Source organism: Heliconius melpomene, chromosome 12 (genome assembly GCF_056956725.1).
Source record: "Heliconius melpomene rosina isolate 202511_hmr_F chromosome 12, ASM5695672v1, whole genome shotgun sequence".
Taxonomy (NCBI): Eukaryota; Metazoa; Arthropoda; class Insecta; order Lepidoptera; family Nymphalidae; genus Heliconius; species Heliconius melpomene.
Window position 1 is genome coordinate 15,186,833 of NC_140400.1, and position 20,064 is coordinate 15,206,896.

Sequence of the window (20,064 nt, forward strand, 5' to 3'; positions counted from 1 at the left end):
TGTCCCTAACTCTCTAAAATGCGTGAAAGCGCGTGAATAAAACTGGACTTAGCACTTAGAAATAGGGTACGATTGACTTATGGCCTCTGTACAGCGCTCAAAAAGTATGACTATATATATTTAAATAAAAATATATTCTCTAATTTTTACCTGTCATATAGCATGTAATGCCTCTAATTCTATAGGCAATCAAAGTAAAAAACCACCCAAAGTTAATATAATTCGTTAAGTCCATACGATCATGAGTAGTTGCTAATATATTGAATCAATTAACCTAGAAGGCAAATAAATAAAGTTAGATTTTACAAGAAAATTCTTTCTTCACTATTTTTGATGGGCAGATCAGGAGAACCTTGTACTGTGACTCCACCCGTCGCCCATGTCCGAAACATTCATTTTCAAGTATCCTATTAAAATTGACAAATATAATTATTCGCCTATAAGAAAATTGGCAGAGAAAATTAGTGAATAGAGTACCCATTCTCTAATTAACACAATTCAAAGACGTGTAAATGATGTACGTCATCACATGCTTTGTATGACGTTCGCGTTTGTTACGACGCCGTCAACTGCTTTAATTGAATATTAAGATGCAATTATGGCGTTTACTATATATACTAAAGAATATACATTATATTATGTTGGTACTATAGGCCGCCCGCAACTTCGTTAACATTAAAACGTAAAAACACTTTTTATTCAATTCCTGTAGGAATTTCAAGAAATGCTCTCTTAGTACTTCTCTACACTCCCGAAGGAATCATAAGCCAAATTTCAGGTTTCTACTTCGCGTTGTTTGTCACGCTCTGGCAGACCCCAACGTCACGCTTTGTTGCTAACAAGACATTACACACAACGAGGAAATGCACGTAATATTCAATTCCCCAGTGGGAATCGAAGTCTATATCTCATTTACAATCAGATGCTAAGCCACTGCACAACAAAAGTTTAAATAGAAATATCAACATCGAATTAGTAGCGTGTCAGCGTCACGTCACTTGTCATAAGTTGGCTTTGGTCCAGACATTCAAAATGTGATTAGCATTACGCATATAATTAACATATTGATATTGCTCTACTTAATTACATATTTTATGAAATAATTTGAATGCATACAATAGTTTGTCGAAATGTGACTAATAACTTGATCGGACTAAACATTAACGTGTTACCAATGAAATATATATTTTCAGCTTCACGCTGTATCCCGCATGTAATAGAGTAGGTAGGGTGAGCCAGGAGTTAAGACGAATTTTAAAGGCATTAAGGTAGAGGCAAAAGCCTCTACACCAGAACAAAAAAATTAAAATACTAAATATTTCATTTCTACGAGAGGGAATCGAAGCCATAACCTGTCTAGCGTTTACAGTCACACGCATGAACCGACTGGTTTCCATGAAATATATATTCTTGATAAAGTATTGGGCATTACAAAAATGTAATTATAGAAAAACTAAGCGTAGCTTATTTCACATTTTGAGAAAGGTAAACAGCAGCAGGCAAATTCCACGGTTGTTGATTTTGAATCACCTGGAATTACTAGATAACAGGTAAAACGTGTGACCTAAATAAAATATTAGCTTATTTTATGTATTAGCTTCGTGTTTTTGAGAAATTAAAACATGTCGTTATTAGTTTTCCGTCCGAAGTCGATACAATGCGTATTAAATGACGAAACTCAACTCATCTTTATACTATTTCCCCCACATAGCTGGATAGGCAGAGGGGGCTGAGAACCTAGAGTTCAGACACTCCATTCCCATCAAGATTCTTCTTTTACTCACTTTCCGCCGAATTCTGAAGCATTACGTTACCACGGGAAGTGAAAGTATGAAATATTTCGTTTCATTTAGCAAGCAATATTTAGCCTTTAGTTTCGAACAAGAAGTTTCAAAAAAGAAAAAAATCAAAAGAAAGAAGTCGGCTATGTTAAAGTCAAAAGTAGAAGTTTCTTGAACACGCAAAGTTTTGTCTTAAAGCCAACTACCATTTATAACAGACGAAATTTATGTAAGGAGCTGCTAGATTCTTTGCAATGTACATACTATATTTCAACAAGTTATTTCTGTAAATACGAGTAAAATAGATGAAAGTCTTGTTTATTTTTCTACAGGTTTAATAGACTGAATTAGATGAGCAGATCGAATGTGGATTCAAATCCAACTTTGTAAAGCATAGTGCAATTCCAGAATTATTGGTTCGCAAAATAGAAAATCCTAAATATATTAAAAAATAGCGACCCGCTCGCGGCTTAGCCCTTCGTCTTGACACTAGGTTCCCAGGTTCCCTCTGCTCACTCTGTTCTATGTGGAAATACATAGTGAAGCTAAAAAAATAACTCACCTATTTGGCAAGTCAGATGATGAGGATTCTGAGAATAAATATCTTGTGACAAGGAAACGTTCTTCTTGAAGCGCAAGTATCATCTCGCCGATTGATAGTGTTGTGTTTACCTAGAAAATATAAATTTTTGATTATATTAAAATGTCAAAAAATTGTAGTAATAACTCATTGGTATTATTTACAGCTATATGTATATGTATATGCTCCAAAATACTTTATTTGTTTCATAATTACATTTTTTTTTAAATTCATCTAAATATAAATATGAAATAAGATTCAAATTCAATGTTGAGTAATTCATCATTCTCGACTTCACAGACAAAGGATGCCTTTGTCAGACATATATGGATATACGATTATATAGATATCGAGTTTTGTGTAAGCTCGGGATGTAATTCAAGCGCAAAATTTCACTCGACATTTTTTTACGTACAGGTTTTATTATAGTTTCATTTATTATTTCATTTATTCCTTGCCACACCTGGCACTTCACCAAATGGTGGGAAATTTCTTCAGACCACAGAGCCCCATTACTTCAGAAAATTCTTTAGAACGGAATATAACACCAAATAATAAGCGTATAAGAATTTAGATGTTGCTTGAAGGAACGTATAGCGGTGAAAGCGCTTGGACCGTTTCCAAGAGGCGATTCAAATTCCGCTAAGTGTAATTCTTTATACGTTTCCTAAAAAGTGTCTTCCTTTCCGACGACAAATTTAAAGTGTTATTCCACATTTCTTTCCGAAGTGTGGAATAACATTTTAAATTTGTTAAAACACTTTAAAAAAAAACTAAGAGCTAGCCTTTTATGATGGTCTTCATGACTTTTTGAGCAAGGTGATAAAAATAAACCTGTAATTAGATGGATCGGAACCGTTGCTTTCTTCAGGATTAGAGCTCGTGGATAAGAGCACTTTTCCACAAGTCTGGAACTACGCCGACTGAGTAAGAGTGCCGAAACAAACGCTTTAGCACGCTTATTATTTGATTTTCAATTTTTATATATATATATATATTTATGAAGAAGTTGTTATTTCTTGTATTTCTAATCATCCTTAAAAATATATATCCGTTTATCGTTCAAAAAATCAGTCAGTTTAAATCTATAAGAAGACAAATATACGGGATATATAAACTTCGCTATTTTTACCCGAAGCTGAAATTTCATACGACGACGACGTTCCAATCGATGTGTTCTACGTGAAGATAAGGCGTCGGTATTCAAAGTATGCTGATAACATCTTATTGTTATATCAGCTTTGTACCTTTCACAAATATTATATGTACAATTAATATCGTTATAACTGGATACGAGTATATCATGTTGGCCGTCGTGGCGCAGTGGGCCACTGTCTGTACTACTACTTACATATATATATATATATATATATATATATATATATATATATATATATAGACATACATATGTGATTTCACGTATACAACAGGACAGGCAGAGAGAACTTAATGTTATGATACTTCTTTTTATATTCAATTTAAAGGCACTTTGAGTGTTGCGGAATTTGAGCTAATGTTTATACTATCTTTCAAGCGGAAAAAAAAACATATAATATATAAGTCGAGTAGGAATCGAACCTGCGTATTAAGGCAGTATATTACAATGGCCTAATATCAACAACTCATATTTTAATATAGCTTATGTCAATTCGTATAACATACCCAATTTACACGGTCCCACAGCAAACAAAACTACTTTATCAAAAATAAACACTTTTCGAGAATCTAAACAATATTTCAATATTATTTATTTTTATGCCTCGTCGCGCAGGGTAGTTTTTGAATGAAAACGAAATGACAGTTACAGGTTCGATCCTCACTAGGGGAAACGATTATCTATATTTTTATTTATTTTTATTTTCATATGTCTTTAGATCCACCTACTCAACGCACAATGTCTCTAAAAAAGAGAGAGAGAAAGTAAAGGGCGAAGTCTTTTAATATTAGATCGTCTCTGGCTGAATTGAATTTCTATAGCTTTCTTATACAACAGGGTAGGCTGAGGTAAGTTAGTGTTAAGACACTCCTTTCCCCACTTTACGAACAGTTTCCAAGACAAAATAGTAGATTAGCGGAAGTCAACGCCGTTCACTGTCTTCTTACAGGACCGAGGAAATAAGAAAAAATAATTTCCCGCGAATCGAACTCACACCTGTTTCCCCTTCTTCTCTCAAATAAGATTTGAATATACAACCACTCTATTATTTGAGTAAACTGCCATTATACACTAGTAACAATACACTCCAGTGTGTAGAAATGTACATTTACCTGTACATACCTTTACATACAAACAAACATAAACAGCAAAACACATATTCCCTTTGGCTTAGGAAAGTGGAAATTAATTTACATGACAAAGCGAGCTTTGAGTGACACCAGCAGTATTTTTCTTTTATTTTCAGAATCGAAATTTTTAGTAAAAAAAACTTAGCTGGAATTTTAGATTAGATAGGACTTTTTTGGAACGAAATATACTTATTTAGAAAAAGTTAAAGTTAAAGAGACGCGGGTTCAAATCCCGCTACGTTCAGTAGCGGGATTTGAACCCGCGTCTCTTGTCTAAATAATACAACTGTTCTAGTGATTCAGAGGAATGTTAAGTAATAATAAAAATCGTCGGCTTATACATACTTTACGTTCACTTGGGAAATAACTTTTACGAAAATTAGCCTCGTTTGGACTTCACTTCGTTATTGATTTTAACGAGCGAGTGTTTTATGAATTAAAAATAAAATAAGTGCCATCATTAAAATCATTAAAAACTCTTTATTCAGAGGCCATCGTAACGCAGTGGCCACCTCTGACTGTAAGCACGACGTTTGTAATTCGATTTCCACTCGGGAAAATTAATTATTTTCATTTCTTCACAAGACCATGCCCGGGATCGAGCTACACGCTTAATAGACAATGTCATATAAATGAGTCTGTATCCCTCTTTTGTGATGATGATGATGATGAGGACTAAATAATTGAAATAAATAGATAATAGAAGAATTATTAGTAAGAAATATAAAAAACATGTTTCTGTTATTAAATGAAAACAAAAATAAAGAAAGTCGTCTAACTTTTACATTTGTAAATGAGAGTTTATTCTTTAGACAACAAGAATAAAGCTTTGAAAGTACACTCGATCTTCATTAATGTGTTGACAATTTTAAAGATCTCTAGCGAGTAACTTTGAGACCTGAAACTAATGTATAACAGAAAAACTTCTAATATCAAAATACCATTATGACAAAGTAGAACAACCCCTGAAAACGTGTTACTTATGGGTTCTATTCTGACAAATAATTTTAATTTCCCCAGATAAGACAAAGTGCGATGTTGAGATCCACCGCTCAAAACACAAGGTAATTATAGTGAATTGTTCATTTTCACGCTTGAGCCAAGGAGAAAGGAGCGCCAAGCACTACCTTTTCTATATACCTCTACTACTTCTTCTTCTTCAACTTCACGCTGTATCCCACATGTAGTAGGGTAGGTAGAGGAAGCCTAGTGTTAAGATACACACACTTTTCGCCGAATTCTGAAGGCATTACGTGTTGAGTGTAGAGACTTAACGCCGCGCTTTGCCTCTTGGGATATAGGAATTTTTATTTTTTTGTGTGTGCGTCAAACAGTGTCTGTTTATACAAGCATATCTCCTGAATTACTGGATCGATTTGATTTAAACTTTTTTGTAGTATAGCTATGAGGAAGAATCTAGACTATATTTAATTATACACACTTCTGCAATTGATTGCAATTACGTGGTGGTCCAGATTAATTATAAGAAAAAATTAAATGCGTCCATAACAAAAGTCGTCAAAAACATGATAAGCATTTTCTAGTGACATATAAAAATTGAAGATCTGGAAAATCTGATGAATAATCATAACAGTACAGCTAACACACACTCGCTCTCTCTATCTACACTCCTACATGCAGGATGGACGAGATAATACCAACAGTAAGACAAAGTCGGTACATATTTTATAAGGCCCTCGAATAATAAATAAATGAAAAAGCAAATTTTAGGGTTGTGGCCCCTTTAATATGGTTATGCTGGCGTTGGTAACAAATCATTACATGGCAACGAGAGCCTTGTCATTACTCAAAAAATTGGTTAAGTGCGAGTCGGACACGGACGTACTATTTTGCTGCATTTTGTATGAATATGGCCGCGTAATCGAAGTCTATAGTACCCTATAGGGTAGTACTTTTCGTAGACCTAATTCTAATTACCTCTGCATCCAAAAACAGCGAAGAATCAAAGGTCTGTGACAGCTGAGCCATGATAGAACAATTTTGAATGAGAAGCGCGGCGTGCGGTACGAAACACAGTACTACCATTTGCAGGAGAAATATTCTTCGGCCTCGCCTGTGAACATAAAACAGTATTTTTTAGCTCATTAGTTCACACATGTATGTGAATTACGATTATTATAAGTTTCTGATGGTAATGAGTTCGATTCTAACATTACCCAAATTGGAGTCGTGGGTACTCTTAACTACGAAACTTTAATATCAAATTTCTTTATAAACGGAGTATTCGAACACTAGGTCCTCCCTCTGCCTGCAGAGTAGTAGTATATGTTACAGGATGAAAGAAAAAAACTCCATTAACCCTTCAAAGTGGACTTAAAATAAATTACTGAATGCATTAGGGTAATGCGGAATATACAAGAATTCAAAATAGACGTGATTAAATCTGCATAATACATATATACGCGTATGTATGTAGATTGACTGTTATGCTATTTTAATAGGAGTTTTAGTAGCTAGGTACACAATGCAGGTACGTTTTAATAGTCGCATAAATTTTTGTTAACATGGCGATAGCTTTATATTCTATGATCATAGCTTTACATTTCCATTTTGTAAAATTATACTATAGCCTCACATGCATTTCCTATAGCTTAGTGGCGAGAATGGTGTGGAGTTGAAATCTCAGTGTCCTTCTCGGGGGATTGAATTATTTTCATTTCCTCGCTCTGTTAAGAAGACAAAGCACAGCTTTGAATTTCACCATTCTTATTTATTTATTTTATTTATATATACTTTATTGCACAAAATTACAAAAAAACAATGTACAAAAGGCGGGCTTAACGCTAAAAGCATTCTCTCCCAGCCGACCTTGTCATGTGGGATAATGAGTATGCAGGTGTGCAGAAGTAAAATATACATACATACACATCCAATAAATATATAAATATACATATAATAAATAGTTATACATATAATATATAATTATAATAAAATATTACGGATATTATAAATAAAAGAAATAAAAAAAAATACATAACAATATAAACCATATAATAATATAGCATACCATATATACTCCAATATATACAATTAATTAAATAGATGAATATTATATATTTATGTTATTTTTAAAAAAATACTCTTTTACCCGGCGCTTGCATACCTCACGAGAGGGAGCTTTTCTTATGGGCTCGGGTAGCTCATTCCATAGCCTGACACCGGCGACCGCAAAGGAGTCAGACATGAACCCTGACGTATGCCGGGGTGTGGACAGCATAAAATTGGATTGGGAACGTAAGGATGTATCGTGGAAAGTCTTTATTCATATCCAAGGAGCAAGCATCACCGTAATCAATAATAGGAAGCAGCAAGGTATTGACCAACTGTAGTTTGGTCTGCACAGGTAAGAAATTTTTGAGGCGCACCATTGAGTGCAAGGAAGCGTAAATTTTGCGGGACATATCTGCCACATGATTGCTCCAAGTTAATTTATTATCAATTATAATACCTAAGTCTTTTACAGTGGTGGTGAAATTGATGACCGTGCCATTATATGTTAAGTTGGGCAGTTTGCTGTAATCGAGCTTGGCTAGCTGTCGCGAGCTGCCGATAATTATAGCCTGACATTTGTCAGGATTAACATTTATTCCGTATTTGGACGACCAAATCGAAATGTTACGAAGATTATTGTTAAGAGAATTAACAGCACCAACAATATTATCTACACTAGCGTGTTCATAAAGCTGCAAGTCATCAGCATAAAGATGGTATCGAGAGGTTATAACGGAAGTGATGGAGTTAATGAATAATGAAAAAAGAAGAGGAGATAGAATACCGCCTTGAGGGACACCAGCTGTCACATCATGCCAGTCAGAAGAGGTCTGGCCTACACGAACCGACTGCCGACGCCCGTGAAGATAAGACGAAAACCATTGTAAAGCTGTGCTGGAGACGTTAGCGCAGGATAAGAGTGCAATAAGAAGATCATGGTCTACGGCATTGAATGCATTACTGAAATCTATTAAAATAAGCACAGTTAAGTGCTTATTTTCCATTGCTGATCTAACGTCTTCAGTGACTCTCAGTAAAGCAGTAGTGGTGCTGTGACCAGTTCTAAATCCGGACTGTAGAGGGTTTAATAGATTGTATTTAGAAAAATGCCTAGAGATTTGTTGGTAAGCGGTGGATTCTAGAATTTTAGAGAGGAAAGGTAGGATAGAAATGGGACGAAAATGTGACGGTAGCGTAGGATTAGATATTTTAGGAAGTGGGAGAACAAATGCCTTGCGCCACATCACGGGAAACTGACTAGAGGAAAAAGAAAAATTAATAATGTGGGTTATTACAGGAACAAGGATGTGTAAAATAAGGGTGATCATACCACGACTAATATCGTCAGATCCTACCGCTTTAGAGGAGATAGATAGAATGGTTTTCTTGGTATCATTATCACTGATAGAAGAAAAGGTAAAGGTAGGGAGGTTAATTTTCGACAAACTGTGAATTTCAGAAAGAGTACAGGATTTAACACTAATATCAAGGGCAGAAGATGATGAAAAATGCATATTCAGGACATTCAAATTAAGATCAGGATTAATTGAGGAAGATGAAAGTTTGCCAATACCGAGGGTCTTTAAAAATTTTAAAGTCGCTTCGGGAGAAGAATTGCGTATTTTATTAAAGATGTATTGGCGTTTTAATTTTCTACCCAACTGGTTACACTGATTCCTTGCAGCCTTATAAATGGACCAATTGAGATCACATCGATTGTTTTTAAATTTTGAAAAAGCCCTATCTCGCTTAGCCCTGGCTTTACGAAAATCGTCGTTAAACCATAAAGCTGGTTGGTTTTTGATTCGGATGAGTTGGATTGGTGCATGTTTGTCAAACAATCCAGTTATGTTTGAGGTCAACAGATCAACTTTCTCATCGATCGAACACAACACTTCGATCGCCGACCAGTCAATGCAGGAAGCATCGCTCTTAAGCTTCTCATGATTAAGGTTGGTGAAACTTCTAATTGAAAGAGTTTGTGGTTTTGGCTTGGGTGATTTTACTTTTAATGACGCAAAAACAAGGTCATGGAGAGAAAAACCTGGAGCAGAAAATTGACCAAATTTGGAGACAAGATCAGAATTTGATGTGATTATTAGGTCAAGCAGTGTATCAACATTGTTGGTGTGGTGAGTAGGGTTAAGTGGTAATAAATTTAAATTAAGTGACTCTAACATACAGTTAAGTTTTCTCGCTCGAGTATCATTTCGCAAGAGACACGTGTTAAAATCACCTGAGATTATAAGATGGGAGTAGTTAGCTAAAAGATCTTCGAAAAGAATCTCTAAGTTATTAAAATAATTACTATTAGGTGGGCAGTACACAACCCCAAGGGCAAACTTTACTCCTAGGTTTATTTCGATAAATATATATTCTAAGCACGATTCAGGTGAAGGAGTCGATTGACAGATGATTTTATACGAAATGTGACTTTTTAAGTATATGGCAACCCCACCGCCGACCCTTTCTAGACGATCGTTTCTTATTAGTATGTAGTCCGGGACAGAAAAGCAAGTAGATTGTAGTGAAGGTTTTAGCCAAGATTCGGAGATCAAAACGGCATGGATGTTAGTTTGGTTGAAAGTGGTATAAAATTCGGAAAAGTGAGCAGGGATGCTCTGCGCATTAATGTGACAAAAATTAAAGTTTTTATGAAGCGGTGCAACTTCATTCGAAAGAACTATGTCAAGCGACAAACTGGGGTCATCCAAACTACAAAAGGAGCTACTGGATAACTCGTCATAGCTGAGCGCGGAATGATAAGAATCGATACTTGAATCCATAATATTAAAAAAATAAAATTAAAATATATATATATATATATATATATATACAAATATATTAAAATGAAAAATATAAATTTAAATAAATTACAATAAATATATATAAATAAAATAGTATGTTATAATTAAAAAAATATATATATATTAGATAAAACAAAAATAAATTAATTGTAAAGTGAATATGAAATAAACACACACATGACCTGATGGCTCGAGAAAATAAAAAGAAAAAATGTATATAAAACAAAATGATCATATCAGACTGAAACTAATGCTGTAATGATTAAAATGTATTCACATACATCCCACGACCTTAACTACAAACAATAAAAACTAAGTTACCAAAATACTGCTGTCCGTGTCACAAATATATTAACTTACTAATGACAGTTGACACTGACAGATAACATTAAGCAAGAAAGTTGTAAACACTAAAAGTAAACAGAACAAGAAAAAACTCATACTACCTACTATTGAAATATTATACTATTATAAAATAAAGAATAGTAAAGATTACATATTGCAATTACATAAGATACTTTAATAACAATAACCAGCATCAACAGAACAAGAAAAAACACATTCTACATATTATTATGTGAAATAAAGTATAGTAAAGAGTACATATTGCAATTACATAAGAAATTTTAATAACAACAACCGGCATCAACAGAACAAGAAAAAACACATATTACATATTATTATGTGAAAAAACTATAGTAAAGAGTACATATTACAATTACATAAAATATTTTAATAACAATAAACGGCATCAAAAGAACAAGAAAAAACACATACTACATATTATTATGTGAAATAAAGTATAGTAAAGAGTATATATTGCAATTCCATAAAATATTTTAATAACAGTAACCGGCATCAACAGGACAAGAAAAAACACATACTACATATTATTATGTGTATATTATTATGTGAAATGAAGTATAGTAAAGAGTACATATTGCAATGACATAAAATATTTTAATAACAATAACCGGCAACATAGCTAAGCAAATAAGATGCAAAAGACAAATAATATGGTCACATTGAATGTGGGATGTATATAAGTGAAAAATTAAAATTAAAGATACAAATTACTTAAATAGGCTAGGGTTTCTTTACAATATTACGCCTAGTGAAGGGCCTCCCCACGGGTTGACTGATGGCTGTAGGACTTATTTTGGGTCGCTCACAGGTAGTGGCATTTACAACTGGAGAAACAGGAGAAACGGCTTGAGGAAGCAGTTTTAAACACTCGCCAAGCTCAGCAGTAGTAGATATTCGCCTACGCTCGTTATTAGGAAGTTTGATAAAAATGTTACCATTATATGTCCATGTATTCCTCACTCCAAAAGATTTGCGCGCTGAAATAAATATGGACTGGCGAGATTTTGTGAGAAACTCACTCAGCACAACTTGAGAGGACTTTAGCTTCTTCTTATTGCCCCAGAGATCACTCCTCACCTTAAAGTCATTAAAGCGCACCAGAATTGGACGACAACGATTTGCTGATTTAATACCCAGCCGTTGACAGGATTGTATGGCAGAAGGGTTTATATCAGAGACTCCCATGAGGACTTGAATGGTTCCAAGTATAGTGGAGACCAAATTTTCACCCTCTGCCTCCTGAATCCCACCAAAAAGAAGAGCATTTCTTCTGGTTGAATTGTCAACTTCATCAATTTGTGAAGATAAATTTGAGATTAAAGACTTGAGGAGATCCAAAATGTTCCACACTGAAGTCTTAAATTCCTTAAATTCAGATGCCAGCTTGTCGAGACCTCCCTTACCGGTATCATTCGAACCAGTGTTATTTAATTGTTTTTCGAAATGTGCCATTCTCTTTCCTAGTGCCTCTGCAATATTTCTATGAACCTCGAAGATATCCTCCACTCTGCTCATATTGTGTTCTGATTGATAACTTGTTATAGACTAGTATAATTAGTGAGCCAGCAGGTAAGTGCTACTTTACGCAAATAAACACATTAAATGCACAACAAAAGTATTTTCCAATAATTGTTCACACTGTTTACACTTATTTTTTCACTTATAATTGAATAAAATTACTTTTAAATGATTTAAATTAACAAAAAATCGAAGACAGTAAAACTTTAAAGTGTTAACTTTTTTAACACCTACCCGCGAAAAAAAGAAAAAAATTCTTAACCCGCAATATCTAGAAAATTAGGCGGAAAATAAGTATCTTAACACTGCGTTCCCTCTGTCTACCGTTCACTATATTCTGGATACAGGGTAAATAAATATTTCACTTCCTCGAGTGGGAATACCTAATTGATTCATATAAACAAAAAAAAATAACTTACATAGAAGCTGGATTAATGTGAAAACAGCCAACTTTGACAGCAACTAGTGGCGGCCCATTCCTCTCTGACGGCGTCGTACAGTGCGACCAGTTGTCAACTTTTAACGTGTGTGACGTCATCCTGTTGAAAATTGAAAACGAGAATTTTAGGCAAAGCAAAGCATTATTATATTTTTAGCATTATTATATTGTTGATCGATATCATACATTTAAATGATAGTTAGACAATAAACGGCGTTGAGTTCCGTTACTCAACACGCAATGTCTCGAATTCAGAGTGCGCGTGGACTACAGAATGTCTTAACACTAGATTATTTCTTCCTACCTTACTAAGCAAGAAGAAGCATGAAGCCAAAAAAATAATATTCTTTGAAATGAGTTGGTATTAACACTTTCCATTCGTCAATTGGCATAAAAATGTCAGTATTGTCAGTCGTACAGCAGCTATCACCGGCTCGGAAGTCAGTTCTGTCAGTTCATAGCCGGCGAGAACCACCATAACTATTATAATTAAAATATTTGACATGAAATTTCTTCCATTAACTTTACCAAAGTAATTAACTTTGAAAGGTCTCCTATTTACTTGACAAATTAGTTTATAAATAAAGCTGTTACGAATTTCAATGAAAAAAGTTAATATTAAAAATTGAATTTTCACATTTCTGATTAGTTTTTTAATTGATCGTGTTTTTTTATATGTACTTTATACCAATCAATACATAATTGAATTGGGGACTCTTTGGACTGAGCTTATGTAAGAAAATCGAGTTTATAAACACCTACAACACAGGTAGTTTTTATTTGGACGAATATTATAAAAAAAAATCGTTTTTTTATCCGGTTCTCGTAGAAATTTCAAAAAATCGGTTTATATATTTCTTAATCTACCTACATGCCAAATTTCAACGTTTACTTTTCTATTTCAAGTAATTTTCGAACAAATTCTCGTAATTGAAGTAATAAAAGATAGAATAAAACGGCGGGTCCCAGGTGACCAGACCGGGTAATGCACTTAAAACTCAATAAAAATAAGGATGCATTTATTTAAATAACAATATTATTACCTTCTATTTACTTATGTTAAATACTGAGATAACAATAAATAATAAAAATAAGAACAGCTTCACTTTTTTCACGCACATAGGCCATCAGGTTTCGACACGTTACGTGTTGAGCGGCGGCAGTGCTGCACTTTGTCTTGTAGGAAACGACAATAATTAATTCCCTCGAATGGTATTCGATCTCATAACTTTCGTGTCTGTAGTCTGACTCTGTGAGTTTATTAAAATTCACGGGTTCTAGTCCTATTACGTTAAAATTTTAAACTTTTGTAAATACCATATTTCCTCTTTACTTAATGATAAAATACTTATAATAAATTCAATAAATATGAAATAGTTAATCTATCTATTATTAAGTTGTAATTCTAATGCACATAATTATAGTGTTTGGGTAACAGACCCCCCCAACCTTACAGAGACGCTAATTTTTTTATCCACTTTACTCTGCATCCCACACACAGCAGGGTAGGCAAAGGAAACCTAGTGTTAAGACAGAAATTTCAATCAGTATTATATTTTCTCGAGTGGGAATCAAACCCACAACCATCTCGTTTATAGCCACAAGCTTGTGCACCTACACCAAGACTGCCTCTACATTTTACTCAAAAAAAAATAAGCAAAATAAACTTGCAAATTAATTTCTACACCTATAAATAACACAATCCCGAAACCAAAACTAATTTTACTAATGGAAGTAATAGAAGTAGTTTCGAAACTTTTATTTACTAACAAGACTGAGTCTCAGAGTTGTTTATTTGTAAGTTAACCTAATTGGTATCAATATATAATTTCTGGGGGCCGTCGTGGCACAGCGTCACAGCGTCAGTATGTAATGGTGACGGTTATTCGATTCTTCCTCAGGGGAACGCATTTTAATTTTCTTGCTCTAGTAAGAAAAGAAAGCGCGGCGTTGAGTTACGTCTCTCAACAAAGAGGGGCAAAGCTAAAAAAAAAAGGAAATCAAAGTTAACATCACAATGTTTTGATAGCGGAAATCTTTAAAAATCTGCGTACAGAGATGCTAACATTATAAATAATTCGTAACAAGATAGGATTCCAAGAGAAGCGGGTTCAAATTTCGTTACTTTAATTATGTTCTTTCATTTTCAAAATGATCTTATAAGGATTTCGTTTTTAATTTGAATTATGGAACCCTAAAAAGATTTAACCTAACGTAAATACATAGTAAGAACAAATAACAGAAGTCTAATAATAGAGTGTAGTTGCCAATAAGGTATACTGTCAAGTTTAAAAGTAAGAAACGTCGTTAACGTCTCTATTGCGGGCTAGTTCTAGCGAGAGCTAAAAATAAGGCAAGCTTTATAAAGTGTAAATAGAGATATAATGGCCTTACATATTGTATTACGGTGGTTTTTCTATGAAATTTATTTCATTTTAAAATAATATTATTATTTATTATTTTCCTTTCTTTCCCTCTAGTATGAGGATAAGACGCGGCGTTGAGTTTCGCAACTCAATGTCTCAAAAATATGGCGGAAAGTAGCGCCATGAACAGTGTCTTAAAACTAATTTACCTATACATATTTCATTATATGTGTCGTGAAGATAAATAAAATAATATATGAGTTAAGGGCACTCGTGGCGTCGGGGCACAAGCGTGCTATAAACGCGATACGTTGTGAGTTCAATTTCCACTTGAGGAAATTAAGTACTCAATATTTTCGTTTTCCCGTTCTGATTTTGAGGGGAAGCGCTGTATACGGGTCACAATTAGCTCACAATTTCGTTTATGTGAACTTTAAAAGGTTGTGCTAAATTTTTGCTTTCTACGTGTTTTCTGGGATTTATATAATTTAAAAAAAATATGTGTAATTTCATAGGATATATGTGATGTCTTTTCAAGGAGAAAGATTTAATAATTTAATAATTGAGTAGTTTTTATATCGTTAATTTTGCATTATCTTGATATTTTGTTCCGAAGCAAAATACAAAAATAAATTTTCCTAAAGTTGTTTGTAAGTAAGAGTATGTTCTGTGTACACATTTTGTACAGGAATTTTCTTCACTGGTTTCCGGAGTCTACAAGCAATATCTAAAAGGAATTTCAAATAAGCAGGCTTCAACAATAATGAATAACTACCAGCCGAAAAAAAGAAATACCATTTACCGTAGGAAATAAAGTATCTGTAATTCCTGCTTACTTCAATCAAAATTATATAAGTCATTGCTTAAAAAACATAAAAAGAAGCTGTACATTTGGAGATAACGATTGCTCTTTTCTTTCTTTTATTCTGCATATTTATATATTTCAAATATATATTTCAAAATAATATATATTTTTAATTATTTAACTTGCCTGACGTTTATAAATATTTAACATAGCAATGTAAACATTTTAAAACAGATCTTTTGAGGTTTCTTGAAACGACTTTTTTTGTGTCTACAGTACCGTAAACAAGAAACCACTAGCTAAGACCAACTCATTAAAAAATCTAACACCATGGCATAGAGAAACCTTGGCCTGTAAACTGACGCTCTAAATATCTACGAATACTTACTGTCGAAGTTCAAATGTATATAAAGTGCATTTTTATACATTTTTTTAGAGCACATATCTTTTTTATCTTCATGCTGTATCCTGCACACAGCAGGGCAGGCAGAGAGAAACTAGTGTCTCGACACTAATTTTCCTTCAATTATGTTCATTGTGTCATGTGAATTCTGGAGGCATAGCGTATTGAGACAGAGAGAAGAAATGAAAAGATTAAATATTTCATTTCCCCGAATAGGAATCGAACTCACAACCTATCGCGCTTACAGTCACACGCTTGTGCCCCTGCTCCACTACTGGCCTCATAGATTGGAAGAATAAAGTTAAGAACATCAATTATATGCAATTAATGAAATAAAAAAACATATTTTAATAAATAAGACACACGAGCGAATCCCTAAGTCAAACAGTAGTATATGATAATTTTAACTGTAGCTTTAGAATAAACATCTCTGTCCGGTCTGTTTAAGTTTAAACGAAGCGCGCTATGTTTTTAAATGGAAATGAAGTTGAAACAAAATGATTTATACATGTCTTTGGGTTCTCTAAACTTATCTACATTTAAATGGCAATAGATGTAAGTGAATTTTCTATTTTACTTTAGAATGTATAACTAGTATGAGGCCGTTGTAGCGTAGAGGCACAAGGGTGTCTCGGAAATTGGGCGGAGTGACTCAAAGACTAGGTTCCCTCTGCCTTTCCTGATAAATGCGGGATACAGCGTGAAACAAAATAATATAAATATAAATACAGTTTAAATATATTATAATTACGCCATAACAGCATATTGAAACAATCATCAACATATAATTTTAACGCTCGCCATGAAATTAAAATTGTAATTGTGTACAATAACCATGAACAAAGGAATTTATGTTCATATTTATATTGAAATTAAAAGGTTCTTAATTTTAATATCAGTAAAGTTACTGGCCATATGAGATTTTACAGCTTATATAAGTACATATGTGAGGCCAGTCGTGAGGCAGGGTCACAAGTGAGTAAGTAAGCGCGACAAATTATGGGTTCGATTCCCACTCGAAGAAATGAAATATTAAGATACTATTTTCATTTTCGTTATGGAGTTTCGCCTCTTAACAGGGATTGCCTCCAGAGTTTGGCGGTAAGTGGGAAACGGAGTGATGAAATGAAATGTATATAGTATCCATACTAGATAATTTCATTTAATTATCTATATACTGATTTACAGTAATATCATAAAACTGAAGAATTTGTTTGGTTGAACTTGCTAATCTCGTTAATTCTTTTGTGTTATAGTCTATTTATTGAGAAAGTTTATGGCTTCAATTTTACCCACTATACCTGCGGTCAAAATTATCTCGGGCACTTAGAATGTGCTTGTGTCGTACACAAGGAATATTTATTTAAACTTAAAATTCTTTGAGGCGTGGTCCTAATATCTTAATAGATAAACCTACAATCTTGAAATTTTGCTGACGAGATCTTTGTAGAACGTAAGTAAACTCTAAATAAGGAATTTTGAAACATCCATTCTCAATATAGTAAAATAAAGCTTGAAAAGTATGAAATATTGTCATTTCCAAAGATGAAAACGTAATTTGAAATTAAAACCATGTCATTATATCTTGTATTATTAGTGAAGAACGGAGAGTTTTGACCTATTGGGTTTGCGGAATGAAGTGTAAAAATAAATAATTGTGTTGGTATCTGTACTTACTACCACCTAATAAAATGAAATACATTTCCACTGTGCTACTACGACATAACTCCTTCTGCGAGCTCATAATTATTCTATAAGATGCCTGGCCTGGGGTGCGGACAAGAAACATTATAAATATTAAATTATTAAAATAATCTCGCTAATAAATAACTTTTGACTTAGCAAGTACATTTATGCTAAATATCATAGAGGAAGAATAATATTATAAATTACAATCAGTTAGTTTGTTCTATAAATTATTAAATTTCTTTATTTTCTCACAGCATAGTAGATTCGTTTGTGTGATTATAAATTTTGATTATAAATATATATACAGAACCTTTAATTCGCTCTAAAAATCTTTAATCTAGATCTGGAGAAAGTTTAAAATAATAGTTCAACCTTTTAAACCAAAAAAATCTTGTAAATAAACACATTAATTTGCTTTTTTGGGATAGAAAGAACTGAAAATACTACGTCCTCCAGATTCTGGACAAATTCCAGACATTGGATGATGGGTGGCGATATTCAACAGAAGACTTTTCTTGCCGGAGCGGTGAAATGAAAATAAATAATTTAATTATTAATTTTTGTATGAATTATTTATTTAATTTCTATCCGTTCCAAACTCACCACTCAATTTTACTAATTTTTAATTCAACACCGCGCTTTGTCTTGCGAAGAAATAAAAATAATTCATTCACACTTATGAGAAACGAATCCACAACCGTCACGTTTAGGCATCGGATGTCTTATATTATTTAAAATAAAGGATAAAATATTTTTTATTTTAAAGGTATATTTAAAAACACAAATAAATGCTTCCATTTTAATTCTACATGTATAGTGTACTCATCGATTTAAACGTAGTAAGAGTTCCCCGCCATCTTATCAGTTTCTGTTATATCAAGATGACATGTCAAACGCAAACAACAAGAAAAGCTATTTTTGAGGAAGATTTACCTATATTATATTTTTTTGTATATAATAATAGTACATATGATAAGAAAATGCCTGAAGGGAATAAAAGATGACATCGATATTACAACAAATATTACTTATTGAAGCCGTTGTGGATTTGTACCCACTTGGGAGAGTAGATTATTATTTATTAATCTTTACATTTGCAAAAAAACGCGACGTTTAGTTCCACCATTCAAAGCGCAATGCCCCGAAAATTCGGTGGAAAGTGGGGAACGGAGTGTTTTACCGCTAGGTGACCTCTGCCTACCCTGCTATATGCAGGATAATGCGGGATATATGTAATACAAATATACTGAGCTTAGATTCTTTTTCGTTTTATTTTTGAGTTTCTCGTTTCTTTTTTGTTTTATTCTTTACTGCACTTCACACTGTATCCGCACACAGCAGGATAGGCAGAGGAAACCTAGTGCTAAAACACTCCGTTTCCCACTTTTCGCCGTATTTTTGGAATATTATTGAGCGGCGGAACTCAACACAGGGCTTTTGCCTTGGTTCCAGAGCGAAGAAATGAATATTAATTCATTCCCTCAAATGGGGATCAAACCCGCAACCTTCGCGTTATAGTCACGCCCTTGTGGCCTGCGCCACGACGGTCTCGATTACAACAATAATTTCGTATATATCGTTTTCGTCGTCGTCGTTTCCTTTTTCCAGAAATTTAATCAGCACCGTATTATATTTCCTTCAGAGAGATAACCTAAAGCTGTTTGTACAGTTAGGCACGCTCCAACTCTAACAAAACATTATATTTTACCATCTTAATATTTTTTTGATACGGTGGGACCATCTCTAACTAAATACATTGATTATAAATTGTTCTAATTCACCCCATCTTCTGAGACAAACTACAGCGTTGGGTTCCAACACCTGCACTGTCTAAAAATGGGCGAAAAGAGAAGAAAGGAATCCCTTAACACTAGATTCCGCTTTCTATACTAGAAGCAGCGTGAAACCGTATAGCCTTTTTGCCGAATTCATAAGAAATAAAAAAGTAAATGTTAGAATGAAGAATTGCCTCCAAATATTCCTTTTACTGATTATGGGGCAGTGACGCCAAG

General features: G+C 33.6%; 1 protein-coding gene across 3 annotated transcripts in view; it reads right to left on the reverse strand.

Moving 5' to 3' along the window:
• The window catches only part of LOC146534124 (uncharacterized), a 47,074-nt gene that overhangs the window by 12,987 nt on the left and 14,023 nt on the right, over window positions 1-20,064 (reverse strand). For all 3 annotated transcript variants that reach the window (XR_014878527.1, XM_085193872.1, XM_085193870.1), the window contains 3 exons: window positions 12,770-12,889; window positions 6,586-6,721; window positions 2,344-2,453 (listed from right to left, as the gene is read on the reverse strand). Coding sequence is in view for 2 of the 3 variants with exons in the window: in XM_085193872.1 (XP_085049998.1) it covers window positions 2,344-2,453; window positions 6,586-6,721; window positions 12,770-12,888 (365 nt within the window). In the remaining variant the exon portion in view is untranslated. The remainder of the gene's footprint in view (window positions 1-2,343; window positions 2,454-6,585; window positions 6,722-12,769; window positions 12,890-20,064) is intronic.